Source organism: Dromiciops gliroides, chromosome 4 (assembly GCF_019393635.1).
Source record: "Dromiciops gliroides isolate mDroGli1 chromosome 4, mDroGli1.pri, whole genome shotgun sequence".
Taxonomy (NCBI): Eukaryota; Metazoa; Chordata; class Mammalia; order Microbiotheria; family Microbiotheriidae; genus Dromiciops; species Dromiciops gliroides.
Genome location: NC_057864.1, coordinates 242,752,271 through 242,779,404, shown reverse-complemented (window position 1 = coordinate 242,779,404; position 27,134 = coordinate 242,752,271). Strand labels below are relative to the sequence as shown.

General features: G+C 45.7%; 1 protein-coding gene across 1 annotated transcript in view; it reads right to left on the bottom strand.

The window, feature by feature from the left end:
• ITPR3 (inositol 1,4,5-trisphosphate receptor type 3) overlaps window positions 1-27,134 on the bottom strand; it is a 133,342-nt gene that overhangs the window by 31,585 nt on the left and 74,623 nt on the right. Inside the window, exons 19-36 of the mRNA XM_043963070.1 lie at window positions 26,772-27,023; window positions 26,409-26,553; window positions 21,661-21,805; window positions 18,877-19,073; window positions 17,487-17,616; window positions 15,296-15,353; window positions 14,329-14,494; window positions 12,640-12,801; window positions 12,420-12,494; window positions 11,232-11,357; window positions 9,258-9,380; window positions 7,778-7,978; window positions 5,979-6,230; window positions 4,805-4,930; window positions 4,073-4,198; window positions 2,535-2,655; window positions 2,035-2,219; window positions 61-209 (exon numbers count right to left, since the gene is read on the bottom strand). Coding sequence (XP_043819005.1) covers window positions 61-209; window positions 2,035-2,219; window positions 2,535-2,655; window positions 4,073-4,198; window positions 4,805-4,930; window positions 5,979-6,230; window positions 7,778-7,978; window positions 9,258-9,380; window positions 11,232-11,357; window positions 12,420-12,494; window positions 12,640-12,801; window positions 14,329-14,494; window positions 15,296-15,353; window positions 17,487-17,616; window positions 18,877-19,073; window positions 21,661-21,805; window positions 26,409-26,553; window positions 26,772-27,023 — 2,739 coding nt within the window. The remainder of the gene's footprint in view (window positions 1-60; window positions 210-2,034; window positions 2,220-2,534; window positions 2,656-4,072; window positions 4,199-4,804; window positions 4,931-5,978; window positions 6,231-7,777; window positions 7,979-9,257; window positions 9,381-11,231; window positions 11,358-12,419; window positions 12,495-12,639; window positions 12,802-14,328; window positions 14,495-15,295; window positions 15,354-17,486; window positions 17,617-18,876; window positions 19,074-21,660; window positions 21,806-26,408; window positions 26,554-26,771; window positions 27,024-27,134) is intronic.

The window sequence follows — 27,134 nt, the reverse complement described above, 5'->3', positions numbered from 1 at the left end:
TGCCACAATGGTCCAGGTTGTTCCACACCCCTTCCCCTGAAGTGTTGGGTATCCTCTCACTTGGACAGGAAGCCTCCACTCTCACAGCGCTGGTAGGCATCACTCCCCTCCAGAAACAGTAACTCAGGCCAGTGCAGGACATCCACCAACACCGACAACTCGGCCTCCACCAGCGGCTTCAGCCTCTCCTCAAGCGTGGTGATGATGTCCTGGAGAGCCCCAGGTCAAGCCAATCAATGAAGAGAAGGAGACTGGGACCAGAGCCTGAGTCAGGACTAAGGATAGGCAAGGGAGGCATCTCCACAGGGCACAGCACCCAGGAAGGGGCACAACAAGGAATACCTTTTCCTATGAATTTCTTATAAAAGCCCCAAGTGTTTAAGACCACAAAATTCTGCTCCCGGTGACCTGGAGGCATTCCTCTGCTGTAATATTACATGCATTATAGCAAAGGTGGCAAACTCATAGACCACGGGCTATATGTGATCTGCAAAACTCCCAAAAGTGTGCGCAGATCCAGATGAAAATGTAATTGGGAATTGTCTAACAAACTAAATACAATACAAAACAATATAGATAATGTTAATTTGTGGTCTTTTAAGTGGATCACAGGTATCAATCTCTATTTGAGTTGGACACCACCACATTATAGTGAAGGCTCAAAGCCTCTCATGGACAGAAAGAAAGATGGAGGGAGGGCAGCTGGGTGGCACAATGGATAGAGCACTGGCCCTGGATTCAGGAGGACCTGAGTTCAAATCCGGCCTCAGACACTTGACACTTACTAGCTGTGTGACCTTAGGCAAGTCACTTAACCTCAATTGCTCACTTAAAAAAGAAAAAAAAAAAGAAAAAAGAAAGATGGAGGGGGCACCAGTTTCAAACTTTTGAATTTTCAGGGTGTACAAACACCCTTGTCCCAACTCTGGCCAGAAATGACTTCAAGGCTTGGGGAGGATAGACTGAAAACTCTTTGAGGGAAGGGGCTTAGACTTTTATCTTTGTATTCCCAGCCCCTAGCACCGCAGTGGGTGGTATATAAGAGGAGCTTAATAAAAGTGCTTAATAAAAGTTTGTTGATTAGTTGATTGATTTAGGAAGAGAAGAGGACCCCAAAATGCCCCACCCCCATCAAAATCTCCATTCCCTCAATGCCCCATTCTCTGCTACCAGCAGAGTAAGGGAAAATGAATTTTTCCACAATGTGCCAAGTAATCAGAAATCCCTGTGTGTGCTCAGGACATATGAATCTGGTTTACAATTGTAATCACTGATATCCCCAAGCCTGTCAGCATCAGAATTCTAGTGCCGGGGTGGTGAGGCCTACAAGTCTGCTCACTCATGGGTAATGGCCAATGGTTAAAAGCATTTATGCTAAAAACTAAACAAAACAAAACAAAAAACCCTTAGGCAGATCATAATTTGACCAACAGATTATACATGTTGGGAGTCCAAGCTACAGAAGGAAGCAAACTATGGGCAGGAAAATATTAATGGCTTAATATATGTTAACCCTCCCAGATCTATCTACATTTAAAAAAGAAGATGCTTGTTATTAGAGATAGCTACATGGTTCAGTGGACAGAGTGCTGGGCCTGGAATCAGGAGGACCCAAGTTCAAATCTGGCCTCAGATACTAGCCATATGACCCTGGGCAAGTCACTTCACCCTGTTTGCCTCAGTTTCCTCATCTGTAAGAGGATCTGGAGAAGGAGCAAAGCGCTCCAGTATCTCAGCCAAGGAAACCCCAAATGGGGTCAGGAAGAATTGGACATGACTGAACAACAATCAATGCTTATTGTACAAAAGAAGGCATTGCTAATGGTGGAATTTGGGGCATCCAATGGGGTCCTAGATTGAGAACAGGAAAGAGCACTGGCTTTGGAGAGAGGATTGCCTAGCTCTGCCCCTTATTGCCAAGAGGGTTGAACCAAAGGATCACTAAGGTCACCCCGGCTCTAAATGCTTCAGAATCCTGTCATGCAGGCAGCCACCTATGCAGCCTATGAGTAAGGCTACCCTTTGCCTGCCCACCTGCAGCTTCTCAATGATGTTCTTGTAGTCCCACTGGTTGGCGGTGGTGGTGACCCGAGGGAAGGCCCGAGTGGCCGACTTGTAGCTAGAAGCGTTGCGCTGCACAGCACAACTCGCACTGCTGTTGAGGAGGGAGCTGATGTGGGAGTCCAGGTCCATGGGCAGGGAGATGGCTCTGCTTTTTGCTGGAAGAGGGTAGAAGGCGGAAAGACCCGACTGGTTGAAGAACAGATATGGCTGGTTAGACTTCCCTGAGCCCTCGCCTTATCACCTGGGCTGGACTCTGAGCAGACTGCCTAGACATGGTGTGGCAAAGCGGGGCTGGGGTGAACAAGGAGAATCCAAACAAGGAAAACTCCTCTCATCTAGAGCCAAGTTTACTTGGATCTAAGGAGGACCAAAGGAGGCATCTCCCCCTCTCCTCTGGACTACAGAGATTTCCCTTCCTCCTCTCTTTTTCTTATCTGACCACCACAGGGGATTGGTTGAGATGACCTTACCAACCATGGCCAGGGTCCGGATGCAGGCCTCCACTGAGCCCTTATGCTGCTGCTGCAGCCAGGGACACTCCAGCAGCCGCATGCAGGACTGAAGTAGCTGTACCACAATCGTCTGGTGCGTCTAGAAAGGGGGAGGAACCAGTGGAGGAGGGGCCTCTGGCCACTCCCCCTCCCTGGTGCCCTTTCGGCTCCCAGCTTCCGGAAGCACCGCACCCCTTCAGGGATACCACTGTCTCCCAACCCCAGCCCCAGCCCCAACTTCTTCCAAGCTAAAATTTCCTCCTAAATCCTCTAAAAGGACCACAAAGTTAAAATGAGAAGGGACAATAAAGGCGACCCCCTCGTTTATTTGTTTGTTTGTTTGTTTTTGGCAGAAGAGGAATGAAGAGCCTAGAGATGTCAAGTGATTTGCTCAGGGTCACCCAGCTTGTAAGTGTCTGAGTCGACATTCAAACACAGGTCTTTGATTCTAGTGCTCTTTCTGCCAAGTTATTTTTCCTCTCGACAAATCTATGTCCCTCTCATTCTTCAAATTCATTCTCAAAACTAAGTTCCTCCAGGAAGTCTTCCCTGATTGACCTCACTCACCCTGGATCACCTCCATTCAACCCCTAGCATTCAGCCTGTATTTGTTTGTATTGTATGTGGGAGTGTGTCCTATCTCCCCATCAGACTGGGAGCTTCCTGAGGGCAGGGACCATATCTTGTCCTTGAGAGTTCTTTCCATCAGACCAAAGGCTCCTAATGGGAAAGGGGTTTGTCTCCTCCTCTCTGAGTACTTCCTCTAACTCTGTTCCAGGGTCCAGTTCAAAGCAAATTAGAATAATAAGAGCAGAAACTGACTAACTTCACAAAGCAATACTGTTGCTAAGGTCAGCTAGGTAGTACAGTGAACAGAGTGCTGAACAAGGAGCCAGGAAGACTCCTCTTTCCTGAGTTCAAATCTGGCCTCAGACACTTACTAGTTGTGTGACCCTGAGCAAGTCACTTCACCCTGTTTGCCTCAGTTTCTTCATCTGTAAAATGAGCTACAAACCATAATTTTGCCAAGAAAATGCCAAATGAGATCACAAAGCGTCAGATATGAGTGAAATAACTGAATAACAAACAACAAATACTGTTGCTATTCCTAATCTTTAGATTCACTTATCACTCTTCCCAACCTTCTTCTACCCTCCCCCTTCACCACCACCTCCAAGCTATGGAGAAGAAAACTAAAGCCCAGAGAAGGATAGCAATGTCCTCAAGGTAACACAGCATCTCAAATCCAGTATTTAGCTTCCAGCTGTCTCTCACTTAAGCTTTTGGAAAGATGGAAGGGAAAGAAAGATGGAAAGAGGGGAATAAGAGAGAGAAGATGGAGATGAGGGATAGGGAGAAACATGGGCATATCACAGACTGCTAGAGCAGTGAGGGCATCCTGTCTAAACTCTTTACTTTACAGATGAAGAATCTGAGACTTCAAGAGAGAAAATGACTTGCAAGGTCAGAGTAGACCAAAGAAAGGCCAGATGTTGCTTTTTAGGAGTGACACTCACCTGTAGGGAGGTGCTGTTCTCAGAGAAGGGGGAGCTAAAGAAGGCATTGATGGTGTCTAGGACCACTGTCAGAACGTACTTCTCCAGGGTTGGGTCAGACATGCGCTTCTCTCGCTTCTTACAGACCTGGGGGTTGGAAGGGAAGGTGAGAATGAATGTAAGAGGGTGTCTCTGAGCTGCAGGGACACCAGATGCAGGGAGATTATCAGAACCCATGCTGCCCTGGGCTCAGCCCTCCCCATTTCCCAGTGCTGCGCCCCATTCCTTCTTGTTCCCCAAATCAAAGTGCTCAGAGATTACCATGCCAACCCCCTTCCTCAGAGCCAGCCTCTCACAACTCAGCCCAGACACACCATCCTACTACAGAGGGAATAGAGAGGGAAGAGGGAATCTCTCTGAAGCCCACTCTCCTTGAGGCCTGATTTCCCTGGTGAAATCTACATTCATCACAAGCAAGTACAAGGGTGGGCCCTCTTGAGAAATGAAGCAAGGTAGTGTGCCTAGCTGAAGAATCTCCACAGGGTCCCAGAAACAGCTGGGGAGAGGCAGAAGCCTGGGGGAGTGGGTATGTGTGTGGGGGGTGTATGTGGGGTGTGGAGGTATGAGTATGTGTGTGGAGGGGGTGTATGTGTGGGGGTATTTGTGTGTGTGTGTTGGGGTTGGGGTGTTTATTTGGGGAGAGGGAGGGCTTCCCTCTCTACGCTCTGTTTTCTGCTTCCATAATACACTGACCCGAGCCATGTCCAGGGTGAAATTCTCAAAGAGAGTCCAAATATGATTGCTGGTGTAAATCTCTTTCATCTCCACCTCAGTGTCAACGTAGCAGTGGTTGACAAAGTTCACATAGGCCATTTTCACCTGGGTAATAGCAGGGAGGGGGAAAGGGAAGGGGAGGTTAGAAGATAGGGAAGGTGTGGCCAACAATTTCCTTTTTCCACTCAGTGTCTCCTCCTCTTTCTTCTCCCTTCTCCCCTTCCCTCCCTTTAAATGTCAACCTTCCTCTCCCTCTCCCTCGTGTCCCTCTTTCTCTCTTCCTCGCTTGTCTCCTTCTCCTTCCAGACTGTTTCCCTTTTCTTCTGACTCATTCTCTTCCTCTCCCTGCCTCTCTCTTCCTTTGACTCTCTTTTCTTCTATCTCATCTCTCTCATCCTTTCCCTCTCTCTTTCCCTCTCTTTGTTCCCATCCCTCTTTCCCCTATCCTCTCCTCAGTCTTTCCCCCTTCTTTCTCCTTCTTCTGTCCCTCCTCTCTGCCTTTCATCCCATCTTCAATTCTCTCCATCTCCAATGTTTCTATTCTTCTGACTTCCCACCCCTCTCTCTCTCCTCCACTCTCTCCCTCTCGTCTCTCCCCAACTAGACTCCTCTATCCCCCCTTGTCTCCACCTCTCTGCCCTATTTTTATCTCTTTCCCCTCTTCCATCTATTTCTCTCGTTTTCTCTCATTTTTCCTCTTTTCCTGCTTCCCTTCTTTCTTTCTTTTCCTCCCATTTCTTTCTCCCTTCCTCCTTGTCTACTTTTCTTCCTTTCCTGTACCTCCTTCTCTTCATCTTCCTCTCTTCCTGATCTCTCTCTCCTGCTTTCCCTCTCTCCATCTTTCTCTCCTTTTCTCCTCACTTCTTTCCAGTTCTTTTCTCTTCTCCCTCATCTCCATCCTTCTCCCTCCCTCCCTCTCTCCTCTCTCTCTCCTCTCCCTCCCTCCCTCCACACCTCTCTCTGTCTCTCTCTCTTTCTCTCTCTGTCTCTCTCTCTCCCCTCTTTCCCCTTTATCTCCCCTATCTCCTCTCCTCTCTCTCCCTCCCTCCCCCGCCTTCTCACTCTCTGTCTCTTTCTCTCTTGCTGTCTCTCTCCCCCCCACCCCCCACTCCCTCCCTCTCTTTAGCCTCCCTCAGGCAGACAGATGGGGTACCTCAGTGATACAGTCCTCATGAGTAACCACAGAGACCACATCCTCCAGGGGCAGCAGGGAGGTACACTTGATCTCAGTGTAGACATTCTTGCCCTCAGCACAGGCAGCCAGGAGATCCACCAGGGATATGTGGTACATGAGGGGGCTATTGTCCTCCACGCCATCCCTCGCCGCCTTCATCATGTCCAACATGTGGGCCATAGAGGCCTTGTCATTATAAAACACCACCACATCATCTCCTGCGTTGGTCAGCTGAGGGATAGAGGGAAAAATGGAGGACTTGTCACCAGAGGCCTGAGACTGGTGTCCTCTGCAAAAAGAGGGCCACAGGCTCACAGGATTTCAGGGCTTGATCTGGAAGGGACCTTCAGAGACCATTGGGTCCAAACTCTCATTCCATAGATGAGAAAACTGAGGCCCCACAGAGGTTGACTTACCTAAGATCACATAGGCAAGTAAGGAGAAAAACTAGGATTTGAATCCAGATTCTCTGATTCCAAATCCAGTATGAGTGGGGCGAAGGGAGTGCAGGTCCTTGACTTTCCTCACCCACAACAGTCCTGCTTCCAAAACGAACCTAGCTGGGCATCAATCTTAGCCACATTCCTCCACCTCTGTACCTGCCTGCTCTGGACCCTGAACTTTTCTCAAACGAAGAAACCCCACGCAACCCACTCCAGCTCACTTCAAAGGAAAAAGAACAAGGACTGGTACCATGTCTAAGGAAGTCTCTTGGGGCAGCTAGGTGGTGCAATGGATAGAGCACCGGCCCTGGATTCAGGAGGACCTGAGTTCAAATCCGGCCTCAGACACTTGACACTTATTAGCTGTGCAACCCTGGGCAAGTCACTTAACCCCAACTGCCTCACCAAAAAAAAAAAAGAAAAAGAAATAAAGGAAGTCCCTCCCCTGCCTGAGTTTTGAGATCTACTCCCCTCTCTGGGCTTTCCAACTGAGTTCTATTAGGCCTGTCTTGAGCTATTTCAGGTCCCCAGGCAGGCTCACTGCCCACATTTTCGTCAGCTCACAAGCTGAGTTCCTTCAGACTCTCCCTCTGAATTATAGCAATCTTTCTGTCTGAATTCTCCTAGTCCCACTGCATTTTAGAGCCTTGTTGCCCGAGTCTGGTTAGGCCTGTTGCCAGCATTCTCCCACCCCCGCCAGTCATTACTTTTATTTATTGTTTATTTTTTACTTTGACATGGTCTAGGCTTTATCAGAGGCTTGGCCTTTTGACTTGGCTTGAAACCCAAAGCCAAAACACAATGTGAGGGGACCGATGATGAAGCATGCTGCCCACCCCATGACAGTGAGGGGAAAGAACTCAAAATGCAGAAGGAGACATTTTCAGAGCAGCCAAAGAAGGGAATTTGTTTTGCCTGACTATGCAGATTTGTTACAAGGAATTTTTTTGCCTTTTTTCCACCAATGGTGGGGAGAGAGGTGGGAGGGAGAGAAAACAAATGCTTGTTAAGTGAAAAATGAAAAATAAAATCCAGGTCTGTGAGTCAGTTTCTTTATCCCACAAACACATTCCTTGGCTTTGCACAGAGAAGTCTCCATGCCTGAGGTCTTTCAGCTGCCTGAGTTCTATAAGTCTCACTGCCCAGGTTCTTTTCTGAATCTTTTTGGGTTCCTGGCCTTCCACCTGAGCTCACCTAGGCTTCCTGCCTGGGTTCCCCAAGACTGTGAGGGAGCCATTGCCTGTCCCTTGAGCTGTTGGCTCCAGTCCAGGCTTGAGCCCCACTTTCTTCCCTTCTCTCCATGCCCCCCTTCCCCACCCCACCATTCTCACTCACCTCGGTCATGATCATGTCCTGGCACTTCTTGACGTACTTGCCCTCAGCCTTGATGACAGTGTGCAGGAAGTCCAGGTATTGTACATGCCGCCCATGGGTGGCCAGCAGGTGCACAAAGTGTTGCAAGACAGGCTCGCTGATCTCCGAGCAGAGCTGATGGTTGTTCAGGAAGATGTGCTGCATAGTCTCAGCCTCAAGGAGCTGCCAAGATCCAGCAGAGGAGAGGCAGCCTCAGGTATGAGGAAGCCCACCTCCTCCTGAATCTCAGAGTCCCCTTCAATTTGGAGACCTAGACTTATGATGTCAGAGCCATGGGGGGACCTACAGGACTATCTGGCTCAACTGACCCTCATTCTGAATTGGGAGAAACTGAGGCCAAAGAGACAAGATAGAGTGGAGAGAGGGTTGAATTTGGAGTCACAGAAGACCCGGGTTTGAATCCTGACTGCCATTTATTGATCTTGGGCAAGTCATATAAGCACTTTCATCAATACAAAATGAAAGGGTTGGAGCAGGTAATATCTATGGCCCTTTCCAATTTTATATCTATGGTTTTATGAAGTGATTTGCCCAAGTCACAATGGCCAAGACAAGACAAGAACCCCAGTTACCTTCCCCTTCCCTCATAAATCTCTGTCCCAATACTGTCCCCCACCCCAAAGCCCAAGGATCAAAGATCAGGAAATGCGCAGGGTCTTAGAGTTATCTAGTGTCTAACAGAAAATGAGACATGCATTTTTAGATTTGGGCAATGTGGGAATTGGTTTTGTTTGAATGTGCTTATTTATTTCAAGGGTTTCATACTTCCTTTTGCAGGGAGAGAGAAGGTGGGAGGGAGGAAAAAATATAGGCTTGAAATTAAATATATATATGTATATGTATATATATACACACACACACACACACACACACACACACACACACACTATTTAATTTTAAAAGTTGCCTATTCCAACTTCTTCACTTTAAAGATAAAACAGGGGGCAGCTAGGTGGCGCAGTGGATAAAGCACCGGCCCTGGATTCAGGAGTACCTGAGTTCAAATCTGGCCTCAGACACTTGACACTTACTAGCTGTGTGACCCTGGGCAAGTCACTTAACCCCCATTGCCCCTCGCAAAAAAAAAAAAAAAAAGATGAAACAAATTAGACCAGAGAAATTAAGTGATTTGTCTGAGGTCACACAGGTAAGGCAAGGGCAGGCGGGATTTGAATTCTGGTCTTCTTTTCCCTTTCTTTGTATCTGCAGAGCTTAGCACAGTGCCTGGCACATAGTGGTCCCTGCCTCTGGAGGTCCCCATTCTCTGCTGTGCCCTATTGCCTCTCCTGCTCATGCTCCCCTCTTTCCTCTTTCCTTCCCCTTGAGTCCTTAGGATCCCTCTTCCCTAATAGTTTCAGGGTCCCCTCTCCCCACCAGGACCCTCTACTCCCTAACTGAAGGAACTGCTTTCCCTCTGTAGGACCCTTTGTCCATCTCTTACCCCAGGGGTGAGGAAGAGATTGAGGTGCTTGTGGAGCAGGGCCTGGTTTCCAGGGTTTCCAGCACAGAACTTCTGCAGGAACTGGTGAGTATAGCGGAGGATTTCCATCATCTTCGCGTCACCCTGCAGGAGGGGGAAGAAGGGAGGGATGCTGAGTCCCAGGGAAGGATCCCCACTGATGGACAAGGGTAAAGACTGCAGCTGGGATCTGGATCAGGAAAAGGGGCAAGAATGGGATTCAGGTCAGGGTCGGAGTTAAGGTAAAAGACCGGGATTTGGGATAAAGGTCAGGAGTCAAAGTGAGGAGTCAAATCGAGTGGTGAGGGTTGGGGTTAGACTAAAATCTAAGGAGTCAGGTGTGGAGATAGTCAGAATTCAGTTAAAGGGTTGGGAGTGAGATCCAAGAGAAGAGATGCTTTTTCTTGGGGGAGATCATTCTGGTACAATAGAAAAAAACACACGATTTGGCATCAAGAGACCTGGGTTTGGGTGACCTTGGGAAAGGCATTTGATTTCTCTGAGCCTCAGTTTTCTTATCTGTAAAATTGGAATAATAATATCTGAACTAACTACCTCAGAGAGCTATTCTGAAGACCAACCAAAATCACATCCTTTGTAAATGAAAAAGCTTTAGATTGTTGTTCAGTCATTTTTCGGAAGTGTCTGACTCTTCATGATCCCATTTGGGTTTTTCCTGGAAGAGAGATACTGAAGTGGTTTGTTATTTCCTTCTCCAGTTTATTTTACATATGAGGAAACTGAGGTACACAGGATGGAGTGACTTGCCCAGGGTCACACAGCTAGTAAGTATCTGAGGCTGGATTTGAACTCAGAGAGATGAGTCTTCCTGACTCCAGGCCTACTACTCTAATCATTGTAGCACCTCACTGCCTATAAATATGAGCAATTATTATTATTATTAGGAGGAGGTATGAAGGTAAGAAGTCAGGGATCAGAGTCAAGGTCAAACCTCAGAGTTGTGGTGAGGAATAGGGTAGAAAGTCAAGGAGAATTCCTAGGGTCATTGTTATGGTAATGAGTGAGGGACTCAAGGTAAGGGTTTAGGGTCAGGGTGATGATTGGGGGAGAATAAGGGTACAGGGGCAGAGTCAGAGGAAGAAGTGAGGGTTGACACTTTTGGGTCTTTTTCCCAAAGAGATCATGGAAGGGGGAAAGGGACCCACATGTACAAAAATATTTACAGCTGCTCTTTACGTGGTGGCAAAGAATTGGAAGTTGAGGGGGTGCCCATCAATTGGGGAATGGCTGGATAAGTTGTGGTATATGAATACAATGGAATACTATTGTGCTATAAGAAACGATGAGCAGGAACAATTCAGAGAAACCTGGAGGGTCTTGCATGGGCTGATGATGAGTGAGATGAGCAGAACTAGAAGAACATTGTACACAGTAACATCAACATTGAGTGTTGATCTACTGTGATGGACTATATTCTTCTCACCAATGCAGTGGCACAGAAGAGTTCCAGGGAACTCGTGATGGAAGAGGATCTCCAAATCCAGGAAAAAAAAAAAAAAAGAACTGCGGAGTATAGATGCTAAATGAACCATACTATTTCTTTTGTTTTGGGTGCTGTTGGTTTTTTTTCTATTTTGAGGTTTTCCATCATTGCTCTGATTTTTTTTCTCTTATAACATGACTAATGCAGAAATAGGATTAATGTTATTATGTGTGTATATATATATATATGTGTATATGTATATATATATATATATATATATATATAAATAAAACCTATATCAGATTACCTGCTGTCTAGGGGAGGGGGGAGGGAGGGGAGGGGAGGGAGAAAAATCTGAAATTGTAAAGCTTGTATAAACAAAAGTTGAGAACTATCTTTACATGTAACGGAAAAAAAATAAAATACTTTATTAATTAAAAAAAAAAAGAAGTGAAGGTTGAAGGTTGGGTCAGAAGCAGGGTGAGGAATTGGCTCTAGGGGTCAGTTCCCACCTTTTCATATGGGATCTGTAGCAGGTCCAGCATGACTTTATGGGCATCCATGTTCTTGAGCAACCTCTGTTGCTTCTTCCGCATCTGCTCCCCGACACCGCACATCTTGTTCAGCCGTTCGAGGATCTGGGGGGAAGATGGTGGAGAAATGGGGTGAGGGAAAGAATAAGAGGAAAAAGGAACTCTGGAAACACCTAACTATTTTGTGTGCCTCACCCTTGCCCCTAAGCAAGCCTCTGGTCATGAGGTAGGGGCAGGAAAACCCTAGGAGAGGATCAAACTGTGCTCCCTGGATATGAATGCTAGGCTCCAAAATATTTTTTTTAAAAAAAGGGAATCTGAGAAAGAAAAAAGCATTTACAGGCAGACCAAATGAATTATCGAGAAAAACTAGGAACTATCAAAATGGTTTGATTCTGCACATCAAATAAATTAATAGAGAAATGGATAGATAAAAAGATAAATTAATAAATAAGTGGGTGGCTGGTGGAAGGAAGGAAGGGAGGGAGGGAGGGAGGGAAGGAGGGAGGGAGGAATTATCCAACTGTGAAACTGAGTTCCACTAAATTTAAGAGAATTCAATTTGAAGCTTCAATGTAAAAAAAAAAAAAACCTAATAAAAATCTAGATAATATCACCTATTATATTTTATTCCATTTTCTCCCAGGTCCACTGCCAAGACCACCATATTTCAGATGGAGCTCAGGGTAACCCATGCTCACTTCTCTCCCAGTTCTACTCATGATTCTCTGGTCTTTTCCTTCTCTTCACCGGCAGCTCTGCCCTTGTACAGAGATGTCTTCCCCCACTCCTCTTCCAGCTACTTTTTATATGTTATCTTTTCCCACTAGAATGTAAGCTTTTTGAGGGTAGGAACTGTCTTTTTTCTTCCACGTGAAATCCCAGGACTTAGCACAGTGTCTGACATGGTAAACATTTAAGAAATGCTTTATCTAGCTAACTAACTAATCTGTCTGTTTATTAACAAGTTGGTTGCCTAGAAGGCAGAAGGAGTGAGAGTCACACCATATTGTGCCCACTGGTAACCAAAGCTCACAGCTAGTTCAGATGACCCTTGGAGGAGGAATGTGATTCTGAAGTGTGGCTCCCCTTTCTGGAATCCCTCCCTACTCCCCAGATGCCAGTCTTTCTACCTCTACCTGACCCTCTCCAGTCCCAACCACTCACCCCCTTGACGATCTGGTAGTTTTCACTGCTCTTCTCCCCAGGTGGATGAGCGAAGCCCTCCTCATCTGTGGGGTGCTGAGAGCATGGAAAGGAAGGGCCAACGTTAAGGAACAGGGTCAGGTCCAGATTCAAGCCCACACCTTTCTCCACCAAGGCCCTCTTTGGTCGCTGCCCCTGCTCTTGACTCTTGACCCTTGACCCTCCTTTCCAACCTCCTCACCTCCTTCTTCTCCTTCTTCTCATCCACTACCTCCTCTCCTTTGTTGCTACCCTTCTTATCCACCCACAGTTCTGACTTCTCCACCATGGTCCGAAGTCGGTCCAGCTCAGACTTGATCACTTTGTAGTTTTCCACATCCTGAGCCGAGATCAGTAACTGCACCTAAAGGAGAGGATGAGCAAGGACAGAGGTAGAGGAAATGCCTCAAATTTCCCACAATATGGCCCTACGATTTCCCACTTCAACCTTGTCTTCCATGAGCTCTCTGATATAGACAGTGTATTGTAATAGAAAAAGCAGTGAATTTGGAGAGCTAAGCTTAAAGTAATGGGACCAGAGTTCAAATCCCCACTCAGTCACTTTCTGGAAGAAGCTCAGAGGTATGGTGGATGGAGCACTGGACTAGGAATCAAGAAGACCTGAGTTCAAATCTTGTCTCAGACATATGTACTAGCTGTATGACCCTGAGCAAATAAATCACTTAAATTCATTCAGCCTTTTTGTCCTTATCTGTGAAATGGGGAATAGCACCTACCTCAAAAGGTTGTTATGAGAATTAAATTAGAATATATACATATATGTGTGTATGTGTATATATATAATATATATATACACACATTTGTGTGTTTCTGTGTCTACATGTATATATGTGTATCTATATATAACTATCTATCCATATCTTTCATATATACATGTATAGAGATATATGTACACACACACACACACACACACAAAGTCCTTTACAAACCTTAAAAGCCTGATATAAATTTCTGCTGTTATCATTATTACTACCTGTATGATGACACAAGTTACTGAAACTCTCTACGCCTTCCCTCCTCACTTCCCAGGCTGCTGAAAAACCCACCACTACAGAGGGCTCCTTCCTCCATTTGCCTTTCCCCTTTTTCTCTTCCCTCAGTCCAGCCATGGGAAGACTCCTTGCCACCACTAGGATCACCCTCCATCTCTGCCTTCTTTCTCTCTTCACCCAAGTTGCCTAAATGATCACAGAGCTCAGATGAGATGGGAATCAACAACTCCAACTTCTACTCAGATAGCGAACCACAGGATCTTACCATTTGCTCTACCTCTATGCCCTGGGAGACCCTCTGTGCCTACCAGGAGGGTCATCAGACCTCACATGGCTGGGTCTTTCCACCTGACTCACTGCTAAACCCATAAGACTTCTAGACCTTCCCATCTGCCCTGCAGCTAAGCTTTCTTTTACATGTTATATCTTCCAATTAGAATATGAACTCTTTGAGAACATAAACTATCTTAATTTTTTTTTGGGGGGGGGGATGGCAATGAGGGTTAAGTGACTTGCCCAGGGTCACACAGCTAGTAAGTGTCAAGTGTCTGAGGCCGGATTTGAACTCAGGTCCTCCTGAATCCAGGGCTGGTGCTTTATCCACTGCGCCACCTAGCTGCCCCCAACTATCTCAATTTTTCTAGTTACATACCCCTGGCTTAGCACAAAGGAAGCTCTCAAACCCTGACCTCCCCACCCCCACAAGACTGTTAGGAAAAACCAGTGGGAAGAAATGTGAAAGGCACCCCCACCCTTGGTAGATATTATTTTCATTCTGGTGGAACTGGCCCTGATGGGGTTGATCCTCTTCCAGGAGGACTCATAGGAATCTGGGGTGGGGACAGAGGGAAAGGAGGCAGGGCACAGAAGGGCCTCACCTGTTTGAAGGTATGTATGACCTCCTGGCGCTGGCTGAAGTGCTTAAAAAGCAGCTGCAGGGAGCCTGAGACCAGAGGGGCATAGTCGTTCATGGTGAGATGGATCAGTACTCGTAGGAACATGCGCCCACCTTCATCATCCACTTCCAGCATGCTGCTGGTCTTCCTGCTCAGTCAGGGAAAAGGAGGGAGGGAGTAAGAGAGAAGGGAGAGAGGAAGGAAGGAAAGGAGGGAGGGGAGAGAAAGAGAGGGGGAGAAAAGGTAAGAAGGAAAGAAGGAAATGAGGGAGGGAGGGAGGGAGGGAGGGAGGGAGGGAGGGAGGGAGGGAGGGAGGGAGGGAGGGAGAGAGGAAGGAAGGAAGGAAGGAAGGAAGGAAGGAAGGAAGGAAGGAAGGAAGGAAGGAAGGAAGGAAGGAAGGAAGGAAGGAAGGAAGGAAGGAAGAGAGGGGAAGAGAGGGGAAGAAAAAAGAAGGGAGAATGACTATATAAAGAAAAGAGATGTCCTTGCTGCTTTCTAAGAAGTTGCGGTTCACGAAGGAGAGTGAGCGGCAAAATGCCCAGACAAGGGTAAACATGCTTCAAGGAAACCTTAAAAGAGGAACTTCCCCTCATCTCACTCCAACTTGTGTCTGATGGGAAGTTAGTTCTGCCTGTTTAGCCAAAGGCCCTCCTGCCTGGGATGAATTGGGAATGGATCCACATGGAAACTGGAACAAGCAAGCTACCCCCTGAGCACAGGTGCACCCAACTAGCTCTTGCTGAGCTTGGCAGGGGAGAGGGAGCATCAACTGGTGAGGACATGGGGTGTCTCAGGGATCTGGAGCAGGAAAGGGGGGAAGCAATAGGAATATGGATTTTAAACCCCTGAAAAACCTTCCGGCCATGGGATTCTGGTCTGCCACCTGCCAGGAGGGTGAATCCCTCTTCCCCCACTATACAGGGACTCTAGTGCAGAGACCTGGGCTTACCCCATTCCAAACATAGCCTCTGCTTGCTCCCCAATCCGATCCAGGTTCATATTAGCAGCTGTAAGGGACAAAACACAGAGGGGAGGGGTAGGGGATATTTTTCAGACAGAGATTGAGGGATCAAGCTAGCTGATCTCCTTGTCCATCTGCAGACCTCTATCCCCTATCTTTCTCTGCCCGCACCATGACCCACGACCCATCAGGGGTGTTCAGGCTCAATCAATGCATCAATGAACATTTGGTAAGAGCCTACTATGTGTCAGGCACTGTGCTAATTGCCAGGGATACAAAAAGAGGCAAAAGATAGTCCTGCCAGGGGCAGCTAGGTGGCACAGTGGATAAAGCACCGGCCCTGGATTCAGGAGGACCTGAGTTAAAATCTGGCCTCGGACACTTGACACTTACTAGCTGTGTGACCCTGGGCAAGTCACTTAACCGTCATTGCCCCACCAAGAAAAGAAAAAAAGATAGTCCTATATACAGGATGAAAAGGAGTTAATTAACAGAGAGAAAAGGCAATAGAATTAAGAGGGTCTGAAAAAAGGCTTCTGATAAAAGATAGGATTTTAGTTGGGACTTAAAGGAAGCCTAGAAAGTCAGTAGGTGGAGATGAAGAAGGAGAGTTTTCTAGGCATAGGGGACAGCCAGAGAAAATGCCCAAAGCTTAGTGATGGAGTCCCTTGTTCGTGAACAGCCTAGAGGCCTGCATCACTGGATCCAATAATACATGTTGGGAAATAAGATGTAAGACTGGAAAGGTAGGAGGCTAGGTTATGAAGGGCTTTGAATGCTGGAGAACTTTGTATTTGATCCTCGGAGGTGATGGGGAGCCACTGGAGTTTACTGGGAAGGGGAAGTGACATGGTTAGACCTGCAGTTTAGGAAAATCATTTTGATGACTGAATGGAGAATGCATTAGAGAAGGGAGAAACTTGGGGCAAGGAGACCCACCAGCAGGCTCCCAATCTCCTTTGGGAACCTCCAAATGCGGCAGCCAAAATGAACCCACTTTACATCATGGTAATGTGGTGCTGTGTAAAGAATGCTGGGAGGTGCAGCTAGGTGGCGCAGTGGATAGAGCACTGGCCCTGAATTCAAATCCAGCCTCAGACACTTGACACGTACTAGCTGTGTGACCCTGGGCAAGTCACTTAACCCCAATTGCCTCACCAAAAAAAAAAAAATGCTGGGAAGGGAGCCAAGAGACCAGGGACCTAATTCCTGCTTTGCCAATGACTTCAGCCTAGTCATTTCCCTTCTGTGTGCCTCTCTTTCCTTCTCTGTAAAGTGGAAGAGAAGTGGATAGTCCTGCTAAGGATTTCCTGTCTGTCAACGCTTTTTTTGGGTCCTGTGACTTAATTAAGCAAGTTACTTCATGTCTGTGAGACTGTTTTTTCCCCTGTTAAATAGAGTTATTAATAATATCTGACCTGCTCATCTCACAAGGCTACCGGAAAGAGCATAGTAGATAATGGAAATGGGAGTAGTCACTTCCTTAAAAAAAAGATGATGGGCCAAATATGTAGAATAAGACACATTTTTTAGACATGTCCAGTGTGGGAATTTATCTTGCTTAATTAACTATGTGTATCCAATACAAGGGTTTTGTTTTCCTTCTCCCCCCACCCCACCCCTCGGTGGAGAAAGAGAAAATAAATCCTTGTTAAGTGAGAAAAATAAAATTTGAAAAAATAAAAAGATATCGGGGCAGCTAGGTGGCGAAGAGGATAAAGCGCCGGCCCTGGATTCAGGAGGACCTGAGTTCAAATCCAGCCTCAGACACTTGACACTTACTAGCTGTGAGACCCTGATCAAGTCACTTAACTCCCATTGCCCCGCAAAAAAATAAAATTTAAAAAATAATAATAAAATAATAAAAATAATAAAAGGCTAGTAAAGAAAAGCTTATCAGAGCAGAGGGCAAGCCCTTTGGGGGAAGCAGGAATTGGCTGCCTCAAGACAGGAGAGTGAGAGTGCAGAGAGGCAGAGAAAAGACAAGGTGGGGATATGGATCACTGGGAGCTTATCCTGGGTCTACCATGATCTCACCATGTAACCTTGCACTAGCCACTCAACATCAATAAGCCCATCTCCCATTCTAGACAAGGCGAGAAGATAGCTTTCCCCAGCCCGCCCTCCCCAGGAGAAAGGTAGGAAGACCCTGGGGACAGAAGAGCCCAGGGACCCTTACTTGTGGAGTCAAAAGCTGGAGCTGTGCCATCTGCCCCACTGTCTTGCATGGGGAAAACTTCTACAAACTCTTTCTTGAAGACCGAGAGCAGGTAGGAGATGCGATAATCCAGTCGCACGTTGAGAATAAACTATCAGGAAAAGAAAAAAAGTGAGGACTCCTATCTGACCCCCACCTCCCCATCATGGAAGGGCAAATTCTTTTTAGTAACTGAAAGTAGCAAAGAAGTGTGGATAGTCCCAAAATGATTTTTTTAAAACCAGCTTCTAGGGGCAGCTAGATGGCGCAGTAGATAGAGCACCAGCCCTGGAGTCAGGAGTACCTGAGTTCAAATCCAGCCTCAGACATTTGACACTTAATAGCTGTGTGACCCTGGGCAAGTCACTTAACCCCAATTGCCTCACAAAAACAACAACAACAAAAAAAACAAAAACAAAAACAAAACAGCTTCTATTTGTATTTTATATGAATTTTTACACTTAACTAGGACTGTCAATGTGCCTGATATCCCAGAAATTCGCAACATAACAAATGAAAAGGAACCTTGCTCACTGGCTTCTGCTTAATTTCTTTCTGCGCCCCCTCCCCACATGCTGGGGACTACATGAGTACTACATTGCCACTCAGACGGATGCAAAGCACCTCAAGCCTGTCTCACTCTAACTTTCAGTCTCACCTTTGCTTCCATCAGGAGTCTGTCCACCCAATACCCATCTAAAGGCAGCGAGATGTGGTAGAAAGAGGAAAGAACTGGCATTCAGAAGACAGATTCAAGCCTCAACTCTGCTGGGTGACCGACCCCACCCCCCACCCCGGACAAGCCATTTACCAATTTCTCTGAATTTTAGTTCCTTCAAGTGTAGAAAGGAGATCCTTACATCTCATAGAATTGTTGGGAGGGAAGTATTTTGAAAACTCTGAAATACAGGGCTATTACTATTACTTCCTACCCCAGTATTGTACCTGCCCACTATCGAAACCACAGGGGGTAGTTATTAAGCAAACACCAACCTAGCAGTGATGCTAGAAACTCTGAAGCAAAGAGACCGGTAGCTACACGGCCCAATGGATGGAGCACTGGTCCTGGAGTCAGGAAGAACTCAGTTCAAATACATCCTTACTAGCCGGGTGACCCCACATAAGTCATTTAACCTGTTTCCTCAGTTTCCTCAATTGTAAAATGGAGATAATAATAGCACCTACCTCACAAGGTGGGTGTGAGGATGAAATATTTATTTAGAAATTGCTTAGTATGGTGTCTGGCATAGTAGGTGAAATATGTGTGTATATGCATAAATATATCATATATATAAAACCATGTATATAAAATACACACACACACACACAGAGCTTATTCCCTTTCTCTCCTCCTCCTGTCAGTGCAAACTACCTGCAGGATTTCCAGGATTTTGAGTTTGGTCTCCATCACCACAATATCTTCATTCTCCACGAACTTCCCCCGATCCATTGACTCCTGGGTCCCGGCTGTGGGGAGGCTGGGAGCATTGAAGATGGACTGCTTACGGCTTAGCACCATGGTGGACATCATCTGACCCACCCCTTGGATGGACCGACGAACATTTTTCCCTGGAGAAGATTGGAGTAAATGCCAGCTATGTGTTCAGTGACATTGGAACTGGAGTGATAAGGTAAGACAAGGACAGGACCCTCTGTCGCCACCCATGAACATCTGTCACCTCTTCCACATTTCACAAGGATAGAAAAGCCTGAGCCCCACCCCGCCTCATACCCGAGTCCCATCCTGTCCTGAGGGTCCTCTCTGTGTTGGACCCTGCACTAGGATCTGGGAGGGAATATAAAGGAGTAAAGAGACATAATCCATGCCCTCAAAGAGCTCTCAATCTGATAAGGTCCTATCCTCAGGAACTGCAGGTGTAAGTAAGCAAAGGGACATGCATAGATACTCTCTGATATAGGAATCAGACACAATTCAGCAGATACATGATGGTACCAACTGATTCCCCCAATTGCTAGTGCCCTCCCTCTAAACTAGCTTATATTTAGTAACTTTGTATGTATTTCTATCTATTCATTTTACAATTATGCTACATATATATATATATATATATATATATATATATATATATATATATATATATATGTACCTGTCTCCCCAACTAGAATATAAGCCCTTGAAAGTAGATACTGTTAGGCGGCAGCTAGGTGGCGCAGTGGATAAAGCACTGGCCCTGGATTCAGGAGGACCTGAGTTCAAATCTGTTCTCAGACACTTGACACTTAGTAGCTGTGTGACCCTGGGCAAGTCAATTAACCCTCATTGCCCCGCAAAGAAAAGAAAAGAAAAGAAAAGAAAAGAAAAGAAAAGAAAAGAAAAGAAAAGAAAAGAAAAGAAAAGAAAAGAAAAGAAAAGAAAAGAAAAGAAAAGAAAAGAAAAGAAAAGAAAAGAAAAGAAAAGAAAAGAAAAGAAAGTAGATATTGTTTCATTCTTTATACCTTGTTATCTACTGGCAAATAGTAGGCACTTAATAAATGACTGAGTAAATGAACTGAGTGCATAATCTGGGTATACACATGAAGAAAGAAAGTAGAGCATTAAGGAACAGTAAGAAAGGGGCAGGGTTAAACAGGGAAGGCTACCTACCCATTAATGAGGTCTATTCTAGGTTTGGGAGAGGAAATATATGGATAAATGACAAGATGAGTCAGGTGAGGGAGGAAAAAGATCTGTAAGGGAGTTATATGGAGAGAGCTAGTAGACTTAGCCCTGGGTCTGAAGTCAGGAAGACCTGAATTCAAATCTAATAGCAATATAATGATCCAAGGGGGCAGCTAGGTGGCGTAGTGGATAGAACACCGGCCCTGGATTCAGGAGGACCTGAGTTCAAATCCGGCCTCAGACACTTAACACTTACTGGCTGTGTGACCTTGGGCAAGTCACTTAACCCCAATTACCTCACCAAAAAAAAAATATAATGATCCAAGATAATAACTAGGACTCATGATGAAAAATGTTATCTGCTTCCAGAAAAAGAATTGATGGAGTCTGAATACCGACATAAGTATACCATTTTTTACTTCTTTCTTTCTTTCTTTTCTGGTTCAAGCTTTCTTCCACAAAATAACTAATATGGAAATATGTTTTTCATGATTGCACATGTATAACCTGTCAAATTGCTTACCATCTGAGGAAGGGGGGAGGGAATGGAGGGAGTGATAGAATTTAGAACTCAAAATTTTTTTAAAAAAAGAATGTTAAGGGGCAGCTAGATGGCGCAGTAGATAAAGCATGGGTCCTGAATTCAGGAGAACCTGAGTTCAAATCCAGCCTCAGACACTTGACACTTACTAGCTCTGTGACCCTGGGCAAGTCACTTAACCCTCATTGCCCCACCAAAAAAAAAAAAAGAATGTTAAAATTCTTTTTACATGTAATTGGGGAAAATAAAAATATATAATGCATACATACATACATATATATTATACACACACACAAACAGAGCTGGCTAAGCTCTGGGATTGTGACTCTTCCATTGGACTGGAAGATCTCTGAGGGCAGACTTGTGTCCCTCATACCAGACTGGGAGCTCCCTAAGAGTAAGAATTGTTTCCCTGGTCAGACTGGGAACTTCCTAAGGGCAGGAACTTTGTCTCCCTCCTGAGATTGGAAGCTCACCTCTGTGGGACTGAGTCAGTCAATCAGTTAACTAGCATTTATTAAGTGCCTACTCTGGGTAGCTAACAATCAGTCAATAAACATTTATTAAGTGCCTACTATGTACCAGGCCCTGTGCCAAGTACCAATACAGACTCCTTGGGCCTGCTGAGCCAAGAGGCCTGCAGAGGGTACCCAGCCTCACCCAGTCAGGTGAAAGGAAAGGGGGAGAAGTAAGCAAGGGTCAGAATGAGGGGAAATGGATTTATCTAGTGGCAGAGTAGATTCAGTTTGGCACAGTATGAGTATGTTTGAACCTAGATCCTGGAATACAGACACCAGGGAGAATCTGAGAACCTTTCAGCCCCAAGTCTAAGACATGGCCCCCTAGCCTCCACCCTCCAGTCTTCTCTTAATTAGGCTAAACAAGCCAAGTTCCTTTACCTGAGTTTTACCTGACAAGGTTTTGAGACACCCCCACCATGCTAATGGCCTCTGCTTGTGTGACCAGGAGTGTCCCACCCAGGGCCCCAGCCTCACCCCCTGGATCTTCATTGTAGGCCTGCAGTAAGACTGGGGGACCCTGCACGCAGTCGATGATGCCCAGCAGCGTCCGGGTAAGCCTCAGCAACTCACTGAAGCTGTAGAAGCCAAAGTAGATGAGGTTGTGGGCCAAGCTGACAACCTGCAGTGAGTTTTGGGGGTGAAAGAAAAAAGGTCAGGGTAAAAAGAAGGCTCTAGGTTGGTGATGCACAGGTTGAGAGGGTTTGGGATTGGAGACCATTATGGGAATAGAAAGAAGTCCACAGTTTCTTGGTACCTTAAGGTTTTAAAAAAATTTTTTTTAAATAATATAAACCTGGGGGGCAGCTAGGTGGCGCAGTGGATGGAGCACTGGCCCTGGATTCAGGAGTACCTGAGTTCAAATCCAGCCTCAGACACTTGACACTTACTAGCTGTGTGACCCTGGGCAAGTCACTTAACCCCCATTGCCCCACAAAAACAAAACAAAACAAAACAAAAATAATATAAACCTATGAGGTAGGTAGTATAAGTATTGTCAACCTCTTTTTTAGAGAAGGAAATTAACATTCAGAAAAGTTAAGTAACTTACCCAAGGTCACACAGCAAGCTAGAAGCCTAGCTAGGATCAGAAGCAGGGGTTTTGTTGATGTTATTGTTGTTTGAAGTATTCCTCCCTCCCATTGCACCCACTCATTACCCCAAGAAATATGAAAGGCCACTAGCTTCAAGAAACAGCTAGGAGGGGGCAGCTAGGTGGTACAGTAGATAAAGCACCAGCACTGGATTCAGGAAGACCTGAGATCAAATCCAACCAAGGACACTTGATACTAGCTGTGTGACCATGGGCAAGTCACTTAACCCTCATTGCCCCACCAAAAAAAAAAAAAAAAAACCCCAACAACAACAAACCACAACAACAAGAAGAAACAGCTAGGAGGCATATGGACTTGGAGTCAGGAAGATCTGAGTTTGAAACCATTCTCAGATGCAAACTTCCTGTGTGACCCAACCCAAGTCATTTAACCTCTCAGCCTCAGTTTCCTCATTTGTAAAATAATAATAGTACTGATCTCACAGGATTCTTGTGAGGTTCAAATGTCTGAAGTAGCTTGTACATCTGAGACTCTTATAAAAATATTGGCTGGGGCAGCTAGGTGGTGCAGTGGATAGAGCACTGGCCCTGGAGTCCACAGTACCTGAGTTCAAATCCGACCTCAGACACTTAACACTTACTAGCTGTGTGACCCTAGGCAAGTCACTTAACCCCAATTGCCTCACCAAAAAAATATATATATGTATATATATATGTATATATATATATAAGCTGCTATTAATATTATTTATTATTATAAAAGGTTAGATAAATTCCTCCGTGTGATTCATGCTGGTTATTAGGAGAAACTCAGTCTTTGAGGTGGCTCAATGGATAGAGTGCCGGACCTGGAGTCAGGAAGACCCAAGTTCAAATCCAGTCTCAGACACTTACTAGCTGTGTGACCCTGGGCAAGTCACTTAACCCTATTGGCCTCAGTTTCCTCATCTGTAAAATATGCTGGAGAAGGAATGTCAAATCACTGCAGCATCTTGCCAAGAAAACCTCAAATGGGATCAGGAAGACATGACTGACACTAAACAACAAGGTCTTTGAGGATAGCTGACTTCAGAGAGTACATCTCTGCCCTTCCATACCCACTTCTAAGGGACCCTAGGCGGGGGGACACTATGGAGTTATGCCAGGGTAGAAACTACCATGGACTTAAGACCCTAGGAAACCAAACTTCTAGTGGACAGTGGACAGAGCAACAAACTTGGAGTCAAGAAGACCTGAGTTCAAATCCAGCCCTGGGCACTTAGGACCTGTGACCCGGGAGAAGTCAATTAACCTCCCTCAACCTCAAGTTTCCTCATCTGTAAAACAGAGATAATAATTGTACATACCTCCCAGGGTAGTTGTGAAGATAAAATGAAATAATATTGGTAAATAGCTTTGTAAACTTTGAAGTACTATATAAATGCACTATATAGATGCTAGTCATTATTATTATTAATAATTATTTGTTATTTTTTTAATTATTATTATTATTTTAAAAGGGACAGTTTGAAGGTAGGCTGGAAAGAAATCAAACAGCAGTCATCCAAAACACTGACTGGATTATGTCTCTCATATCTTTTTTTTTTTTTTTTTAGTGAGGCAATTGGGGTCAAGTGACTTGCCCAGGAGGCAATAGGTACGTACAAGAATATACTAAGTAAACACAAGGTAATTTAGGGGAGAGAGCATTAGCCATTAAGGGGACCAGGAAAGGCTTCATGTGGAAGCTGATGCTGGAAACAAGGGATTCTACAAGAGTACATCCCAGGCATGGGAGACCCAGTACAAAGGCAGCTAGTAAGTGTCAAGTGTCCGAGGCCGGATTTGAACTCAGGTACTCCTGACTCCAGGGCCGGTGCTCTATCCACTGCACCATCTAGCTGCCCCCTCTCATATCTTTTTGTCTGGAAAATGAGGCTGACATAAGTTTAGGACAAGGGCAGATGCTAAGGGGAGTTTCTTAGCCTGGGAACCGGGGCAGCAAGGGAAGAGGATAAGGAGGGTGCTGGGGAAGGGGAACCGAGGCTGAATGTTTGAGAGGCCATGGGGGAGAAGGAGGCTGAGAGAATCCCTGCAAACCAGGAGAAGGCTCTTTCCCTGCCCCCAGCAGGTAATAGAGAGAAGCCCACCTCCAGGCAATACCCTCCAGATTGTCAGTTTCCCCCACACATCAGGCCTCCCCTTTGCTACCCAGGAAGCCACTTGGACAAGGGGTGTTCACAGAGAATCACAGAAGAATCACAGGATCTCAGCTGGAAGGGACCTTAGAGATCACAGTCCAACCCCCTTATTTTGCTGATAAGGAAGCTGGTGCTCAAGGGGGAAATGACTCACATGTTGAGTTATTTCCAGAAAAGCCAGAACTAACAACTCACATTTCCATAACACTTTCGGATTTGCAAAGAGCTTTTCTCACACTGGCCCCTTTAGCTAAGTACAGTTACCTTTGGGGGGGGGGGTGTCATCTTAAGCTGGTTTTTTCTTTGTTTTTTTCTATACAGCCTTGAGATTTAATTGGCATTCCTAAATTAAGCTACCCCCTCTCCCAAGGCAGGTCAGCAACCATTCTGCAACTCAGGGATTTAAAAAGCTGCCTGGAGCACTGAGAGGTGACCATCACACAGTGAGTATGTCAGGGGTGGGACTGGAACCCAGGTCTCCCAGACTCCTCTACGCTCCATCTTCCATCTCCATATCTTTGTCTATCCCCTGTGCCTAGAATGCTCTGCCTCCTAAAAGTGCTGGCTTCCTTCAAGATTTAGCTAACATGCCACTTTCTGTGGGAGGCCTTTCCTGGTTTTCCCAAACACCTGTATTTTCCCTTCTCAAATTATCTTACATCAACTCTGTGTGTACCTGGTGTGTGTCTATTTATTTACATGTTATCTTCCATTAGAATGTAAGCTCCTTGGGGCAGCTAAGTGGCACAGTAGATAGAGCACCGGCCCTGGAGTCAGGAGGACCTGAGTTCAAATTTGGCCTCAGACACTTAACACTTACTAGCTGTGTGACCCTGGGCAAGTCACTTAACCCCAATTGCCTCACTAAAAAACAAACAAACAAAAAAAAACAGAATGTAAGCTCCTTGAGGACAGGGACTATTTTGTATTTCTTTGTATCTCTGGAACTTATCAAGGTGCCTGGAACATTGCAAGGGATGAATAAATGTCTGCTGATTGATTTTGCCAAATTGTTTTTATCATCTCCATTTGACAAATGAGAACATTAGGCACAAAGAGAGGGAATGACTTGTCCAAGGTCACACAGTAAGTAGCAAGGCCAGGATTCAAATCCAGGTCTCCTTACTCTTAAGGTACAGCATTCTCTCCCTCAATGCCATGAAAGCATCATGGGGCTTTGCTTGACCTACCTTTGGGGCTGAATCTAGAACCTGAGAATCTCAGCATGTGCAAGTTCCTTTTGAGAAGGGACCTCACTGGTCATCTAATCCAAAGCTTCTGAAACTGTGGGTCATGACCCTAAATGGAGTCACTAAACTGAATGTGGGGAGGGGGCCATGAAAAATTTGGCAACAGTAAAACGTTATGCATACTTATTTTATATATCTATATACCCAGGGTCACATAAAAATTTCTTGAGCAGAAAGGGGTCACAAGTGGAAAAAGTTTAAGAAGCCCTAATCTAATCTACTCCATCCCTAAAAGGAATTCCCTGCCTTAACATTCCTGCTAAGTGGTCATCCAGCCTCTCTATTTCTGTTCTAGAAACCAGCACTCCACGCTACCCAGCATTTAACAAGAGTTTCAGAAATGTCTGTTGACTGATTTGTCATCCCATTCCTTCATGTGGCTCTCTGCCCCCATTTTCCTTTAATAATGATAATGATAATAACAATAATGAATAATAATAATAACAACAAAAACAACTAGCATTTATATAGTGCCTATTATGTGCCAGGCATTGTGCTAAGCACTTTTACCATTATTAACTCATTTGATCCTCACAACACCCCCAGGAGGTAGGTATTATTATTATTATTATTATTCCCATTTTATAGATGAGGAAACTGAGGCAGTTAGAATGAAGTAACTTGCCCAGGGTCAAACAGCTAGTAAGTATGTGAGGCAAGATTTGAACTTGGGTCTTCCTGACTCCAGGCCAGGCACTCTATCCACAATGACACCTAGCTGCCTGGCCACAAAGGTCCTACCTCAAAGGTGAGCTTGTTCTTCTCTTCATTGGCAAAGGGCACGGCCTCACTGACTACATTGTTGAGATAGTCTTCTACAAACTCCATGGTGTTGGCAAATTTATTCTTCTTATCATCACGAGAATCATTGAGGTTGGAGTCATAACTAGAAGAAGAGGGTAAGGAGATGGGGTGGGGTTGGGAAGAATAGAGAGAAAGGAAGGAAGGAAGGTGGGAGAATCAAGCCCCTTCCTACTCCCTCAGTTTTTCCCCTCCTTGATTTAGATGGGCACTCATTGTTCAACCACCAGCCCCGGTTTCTTATTCCCTCCCCCCTCCCCCTTTCCCTATGGCCTCTTTGGCTCCCATGGGCCCAGGACTCACTCCTTGATGGTGATGGCTGTGGGGATTTCTGTCCAGAGGCGGGCAAACTTGACTGGGGTGACGAGTTCCTGGGGGTCTCGGTCCACATGCACATGCAGCATGAGATGACAAAAGGAGGCACGTAGATCAAAGGGCAGCATCTCATCAGCCATACACAGGAAGATCAGATCCACACCCAGCTGTTGGGAGATCTCATGGATGGCCAGATACTGGCGGTCCAGACACATACGGGCAAACAGCTTCAGCTGGTATCTGTGGCAGGGAAGGGAGGGAGGCGGGGATTGTAGGGGCATGAGGGTAGGAAGAAGATGAAAGGGGAGTGAAGAATCATAAAACCTCAGAGCTGTAAGGGACCTCAGAGGT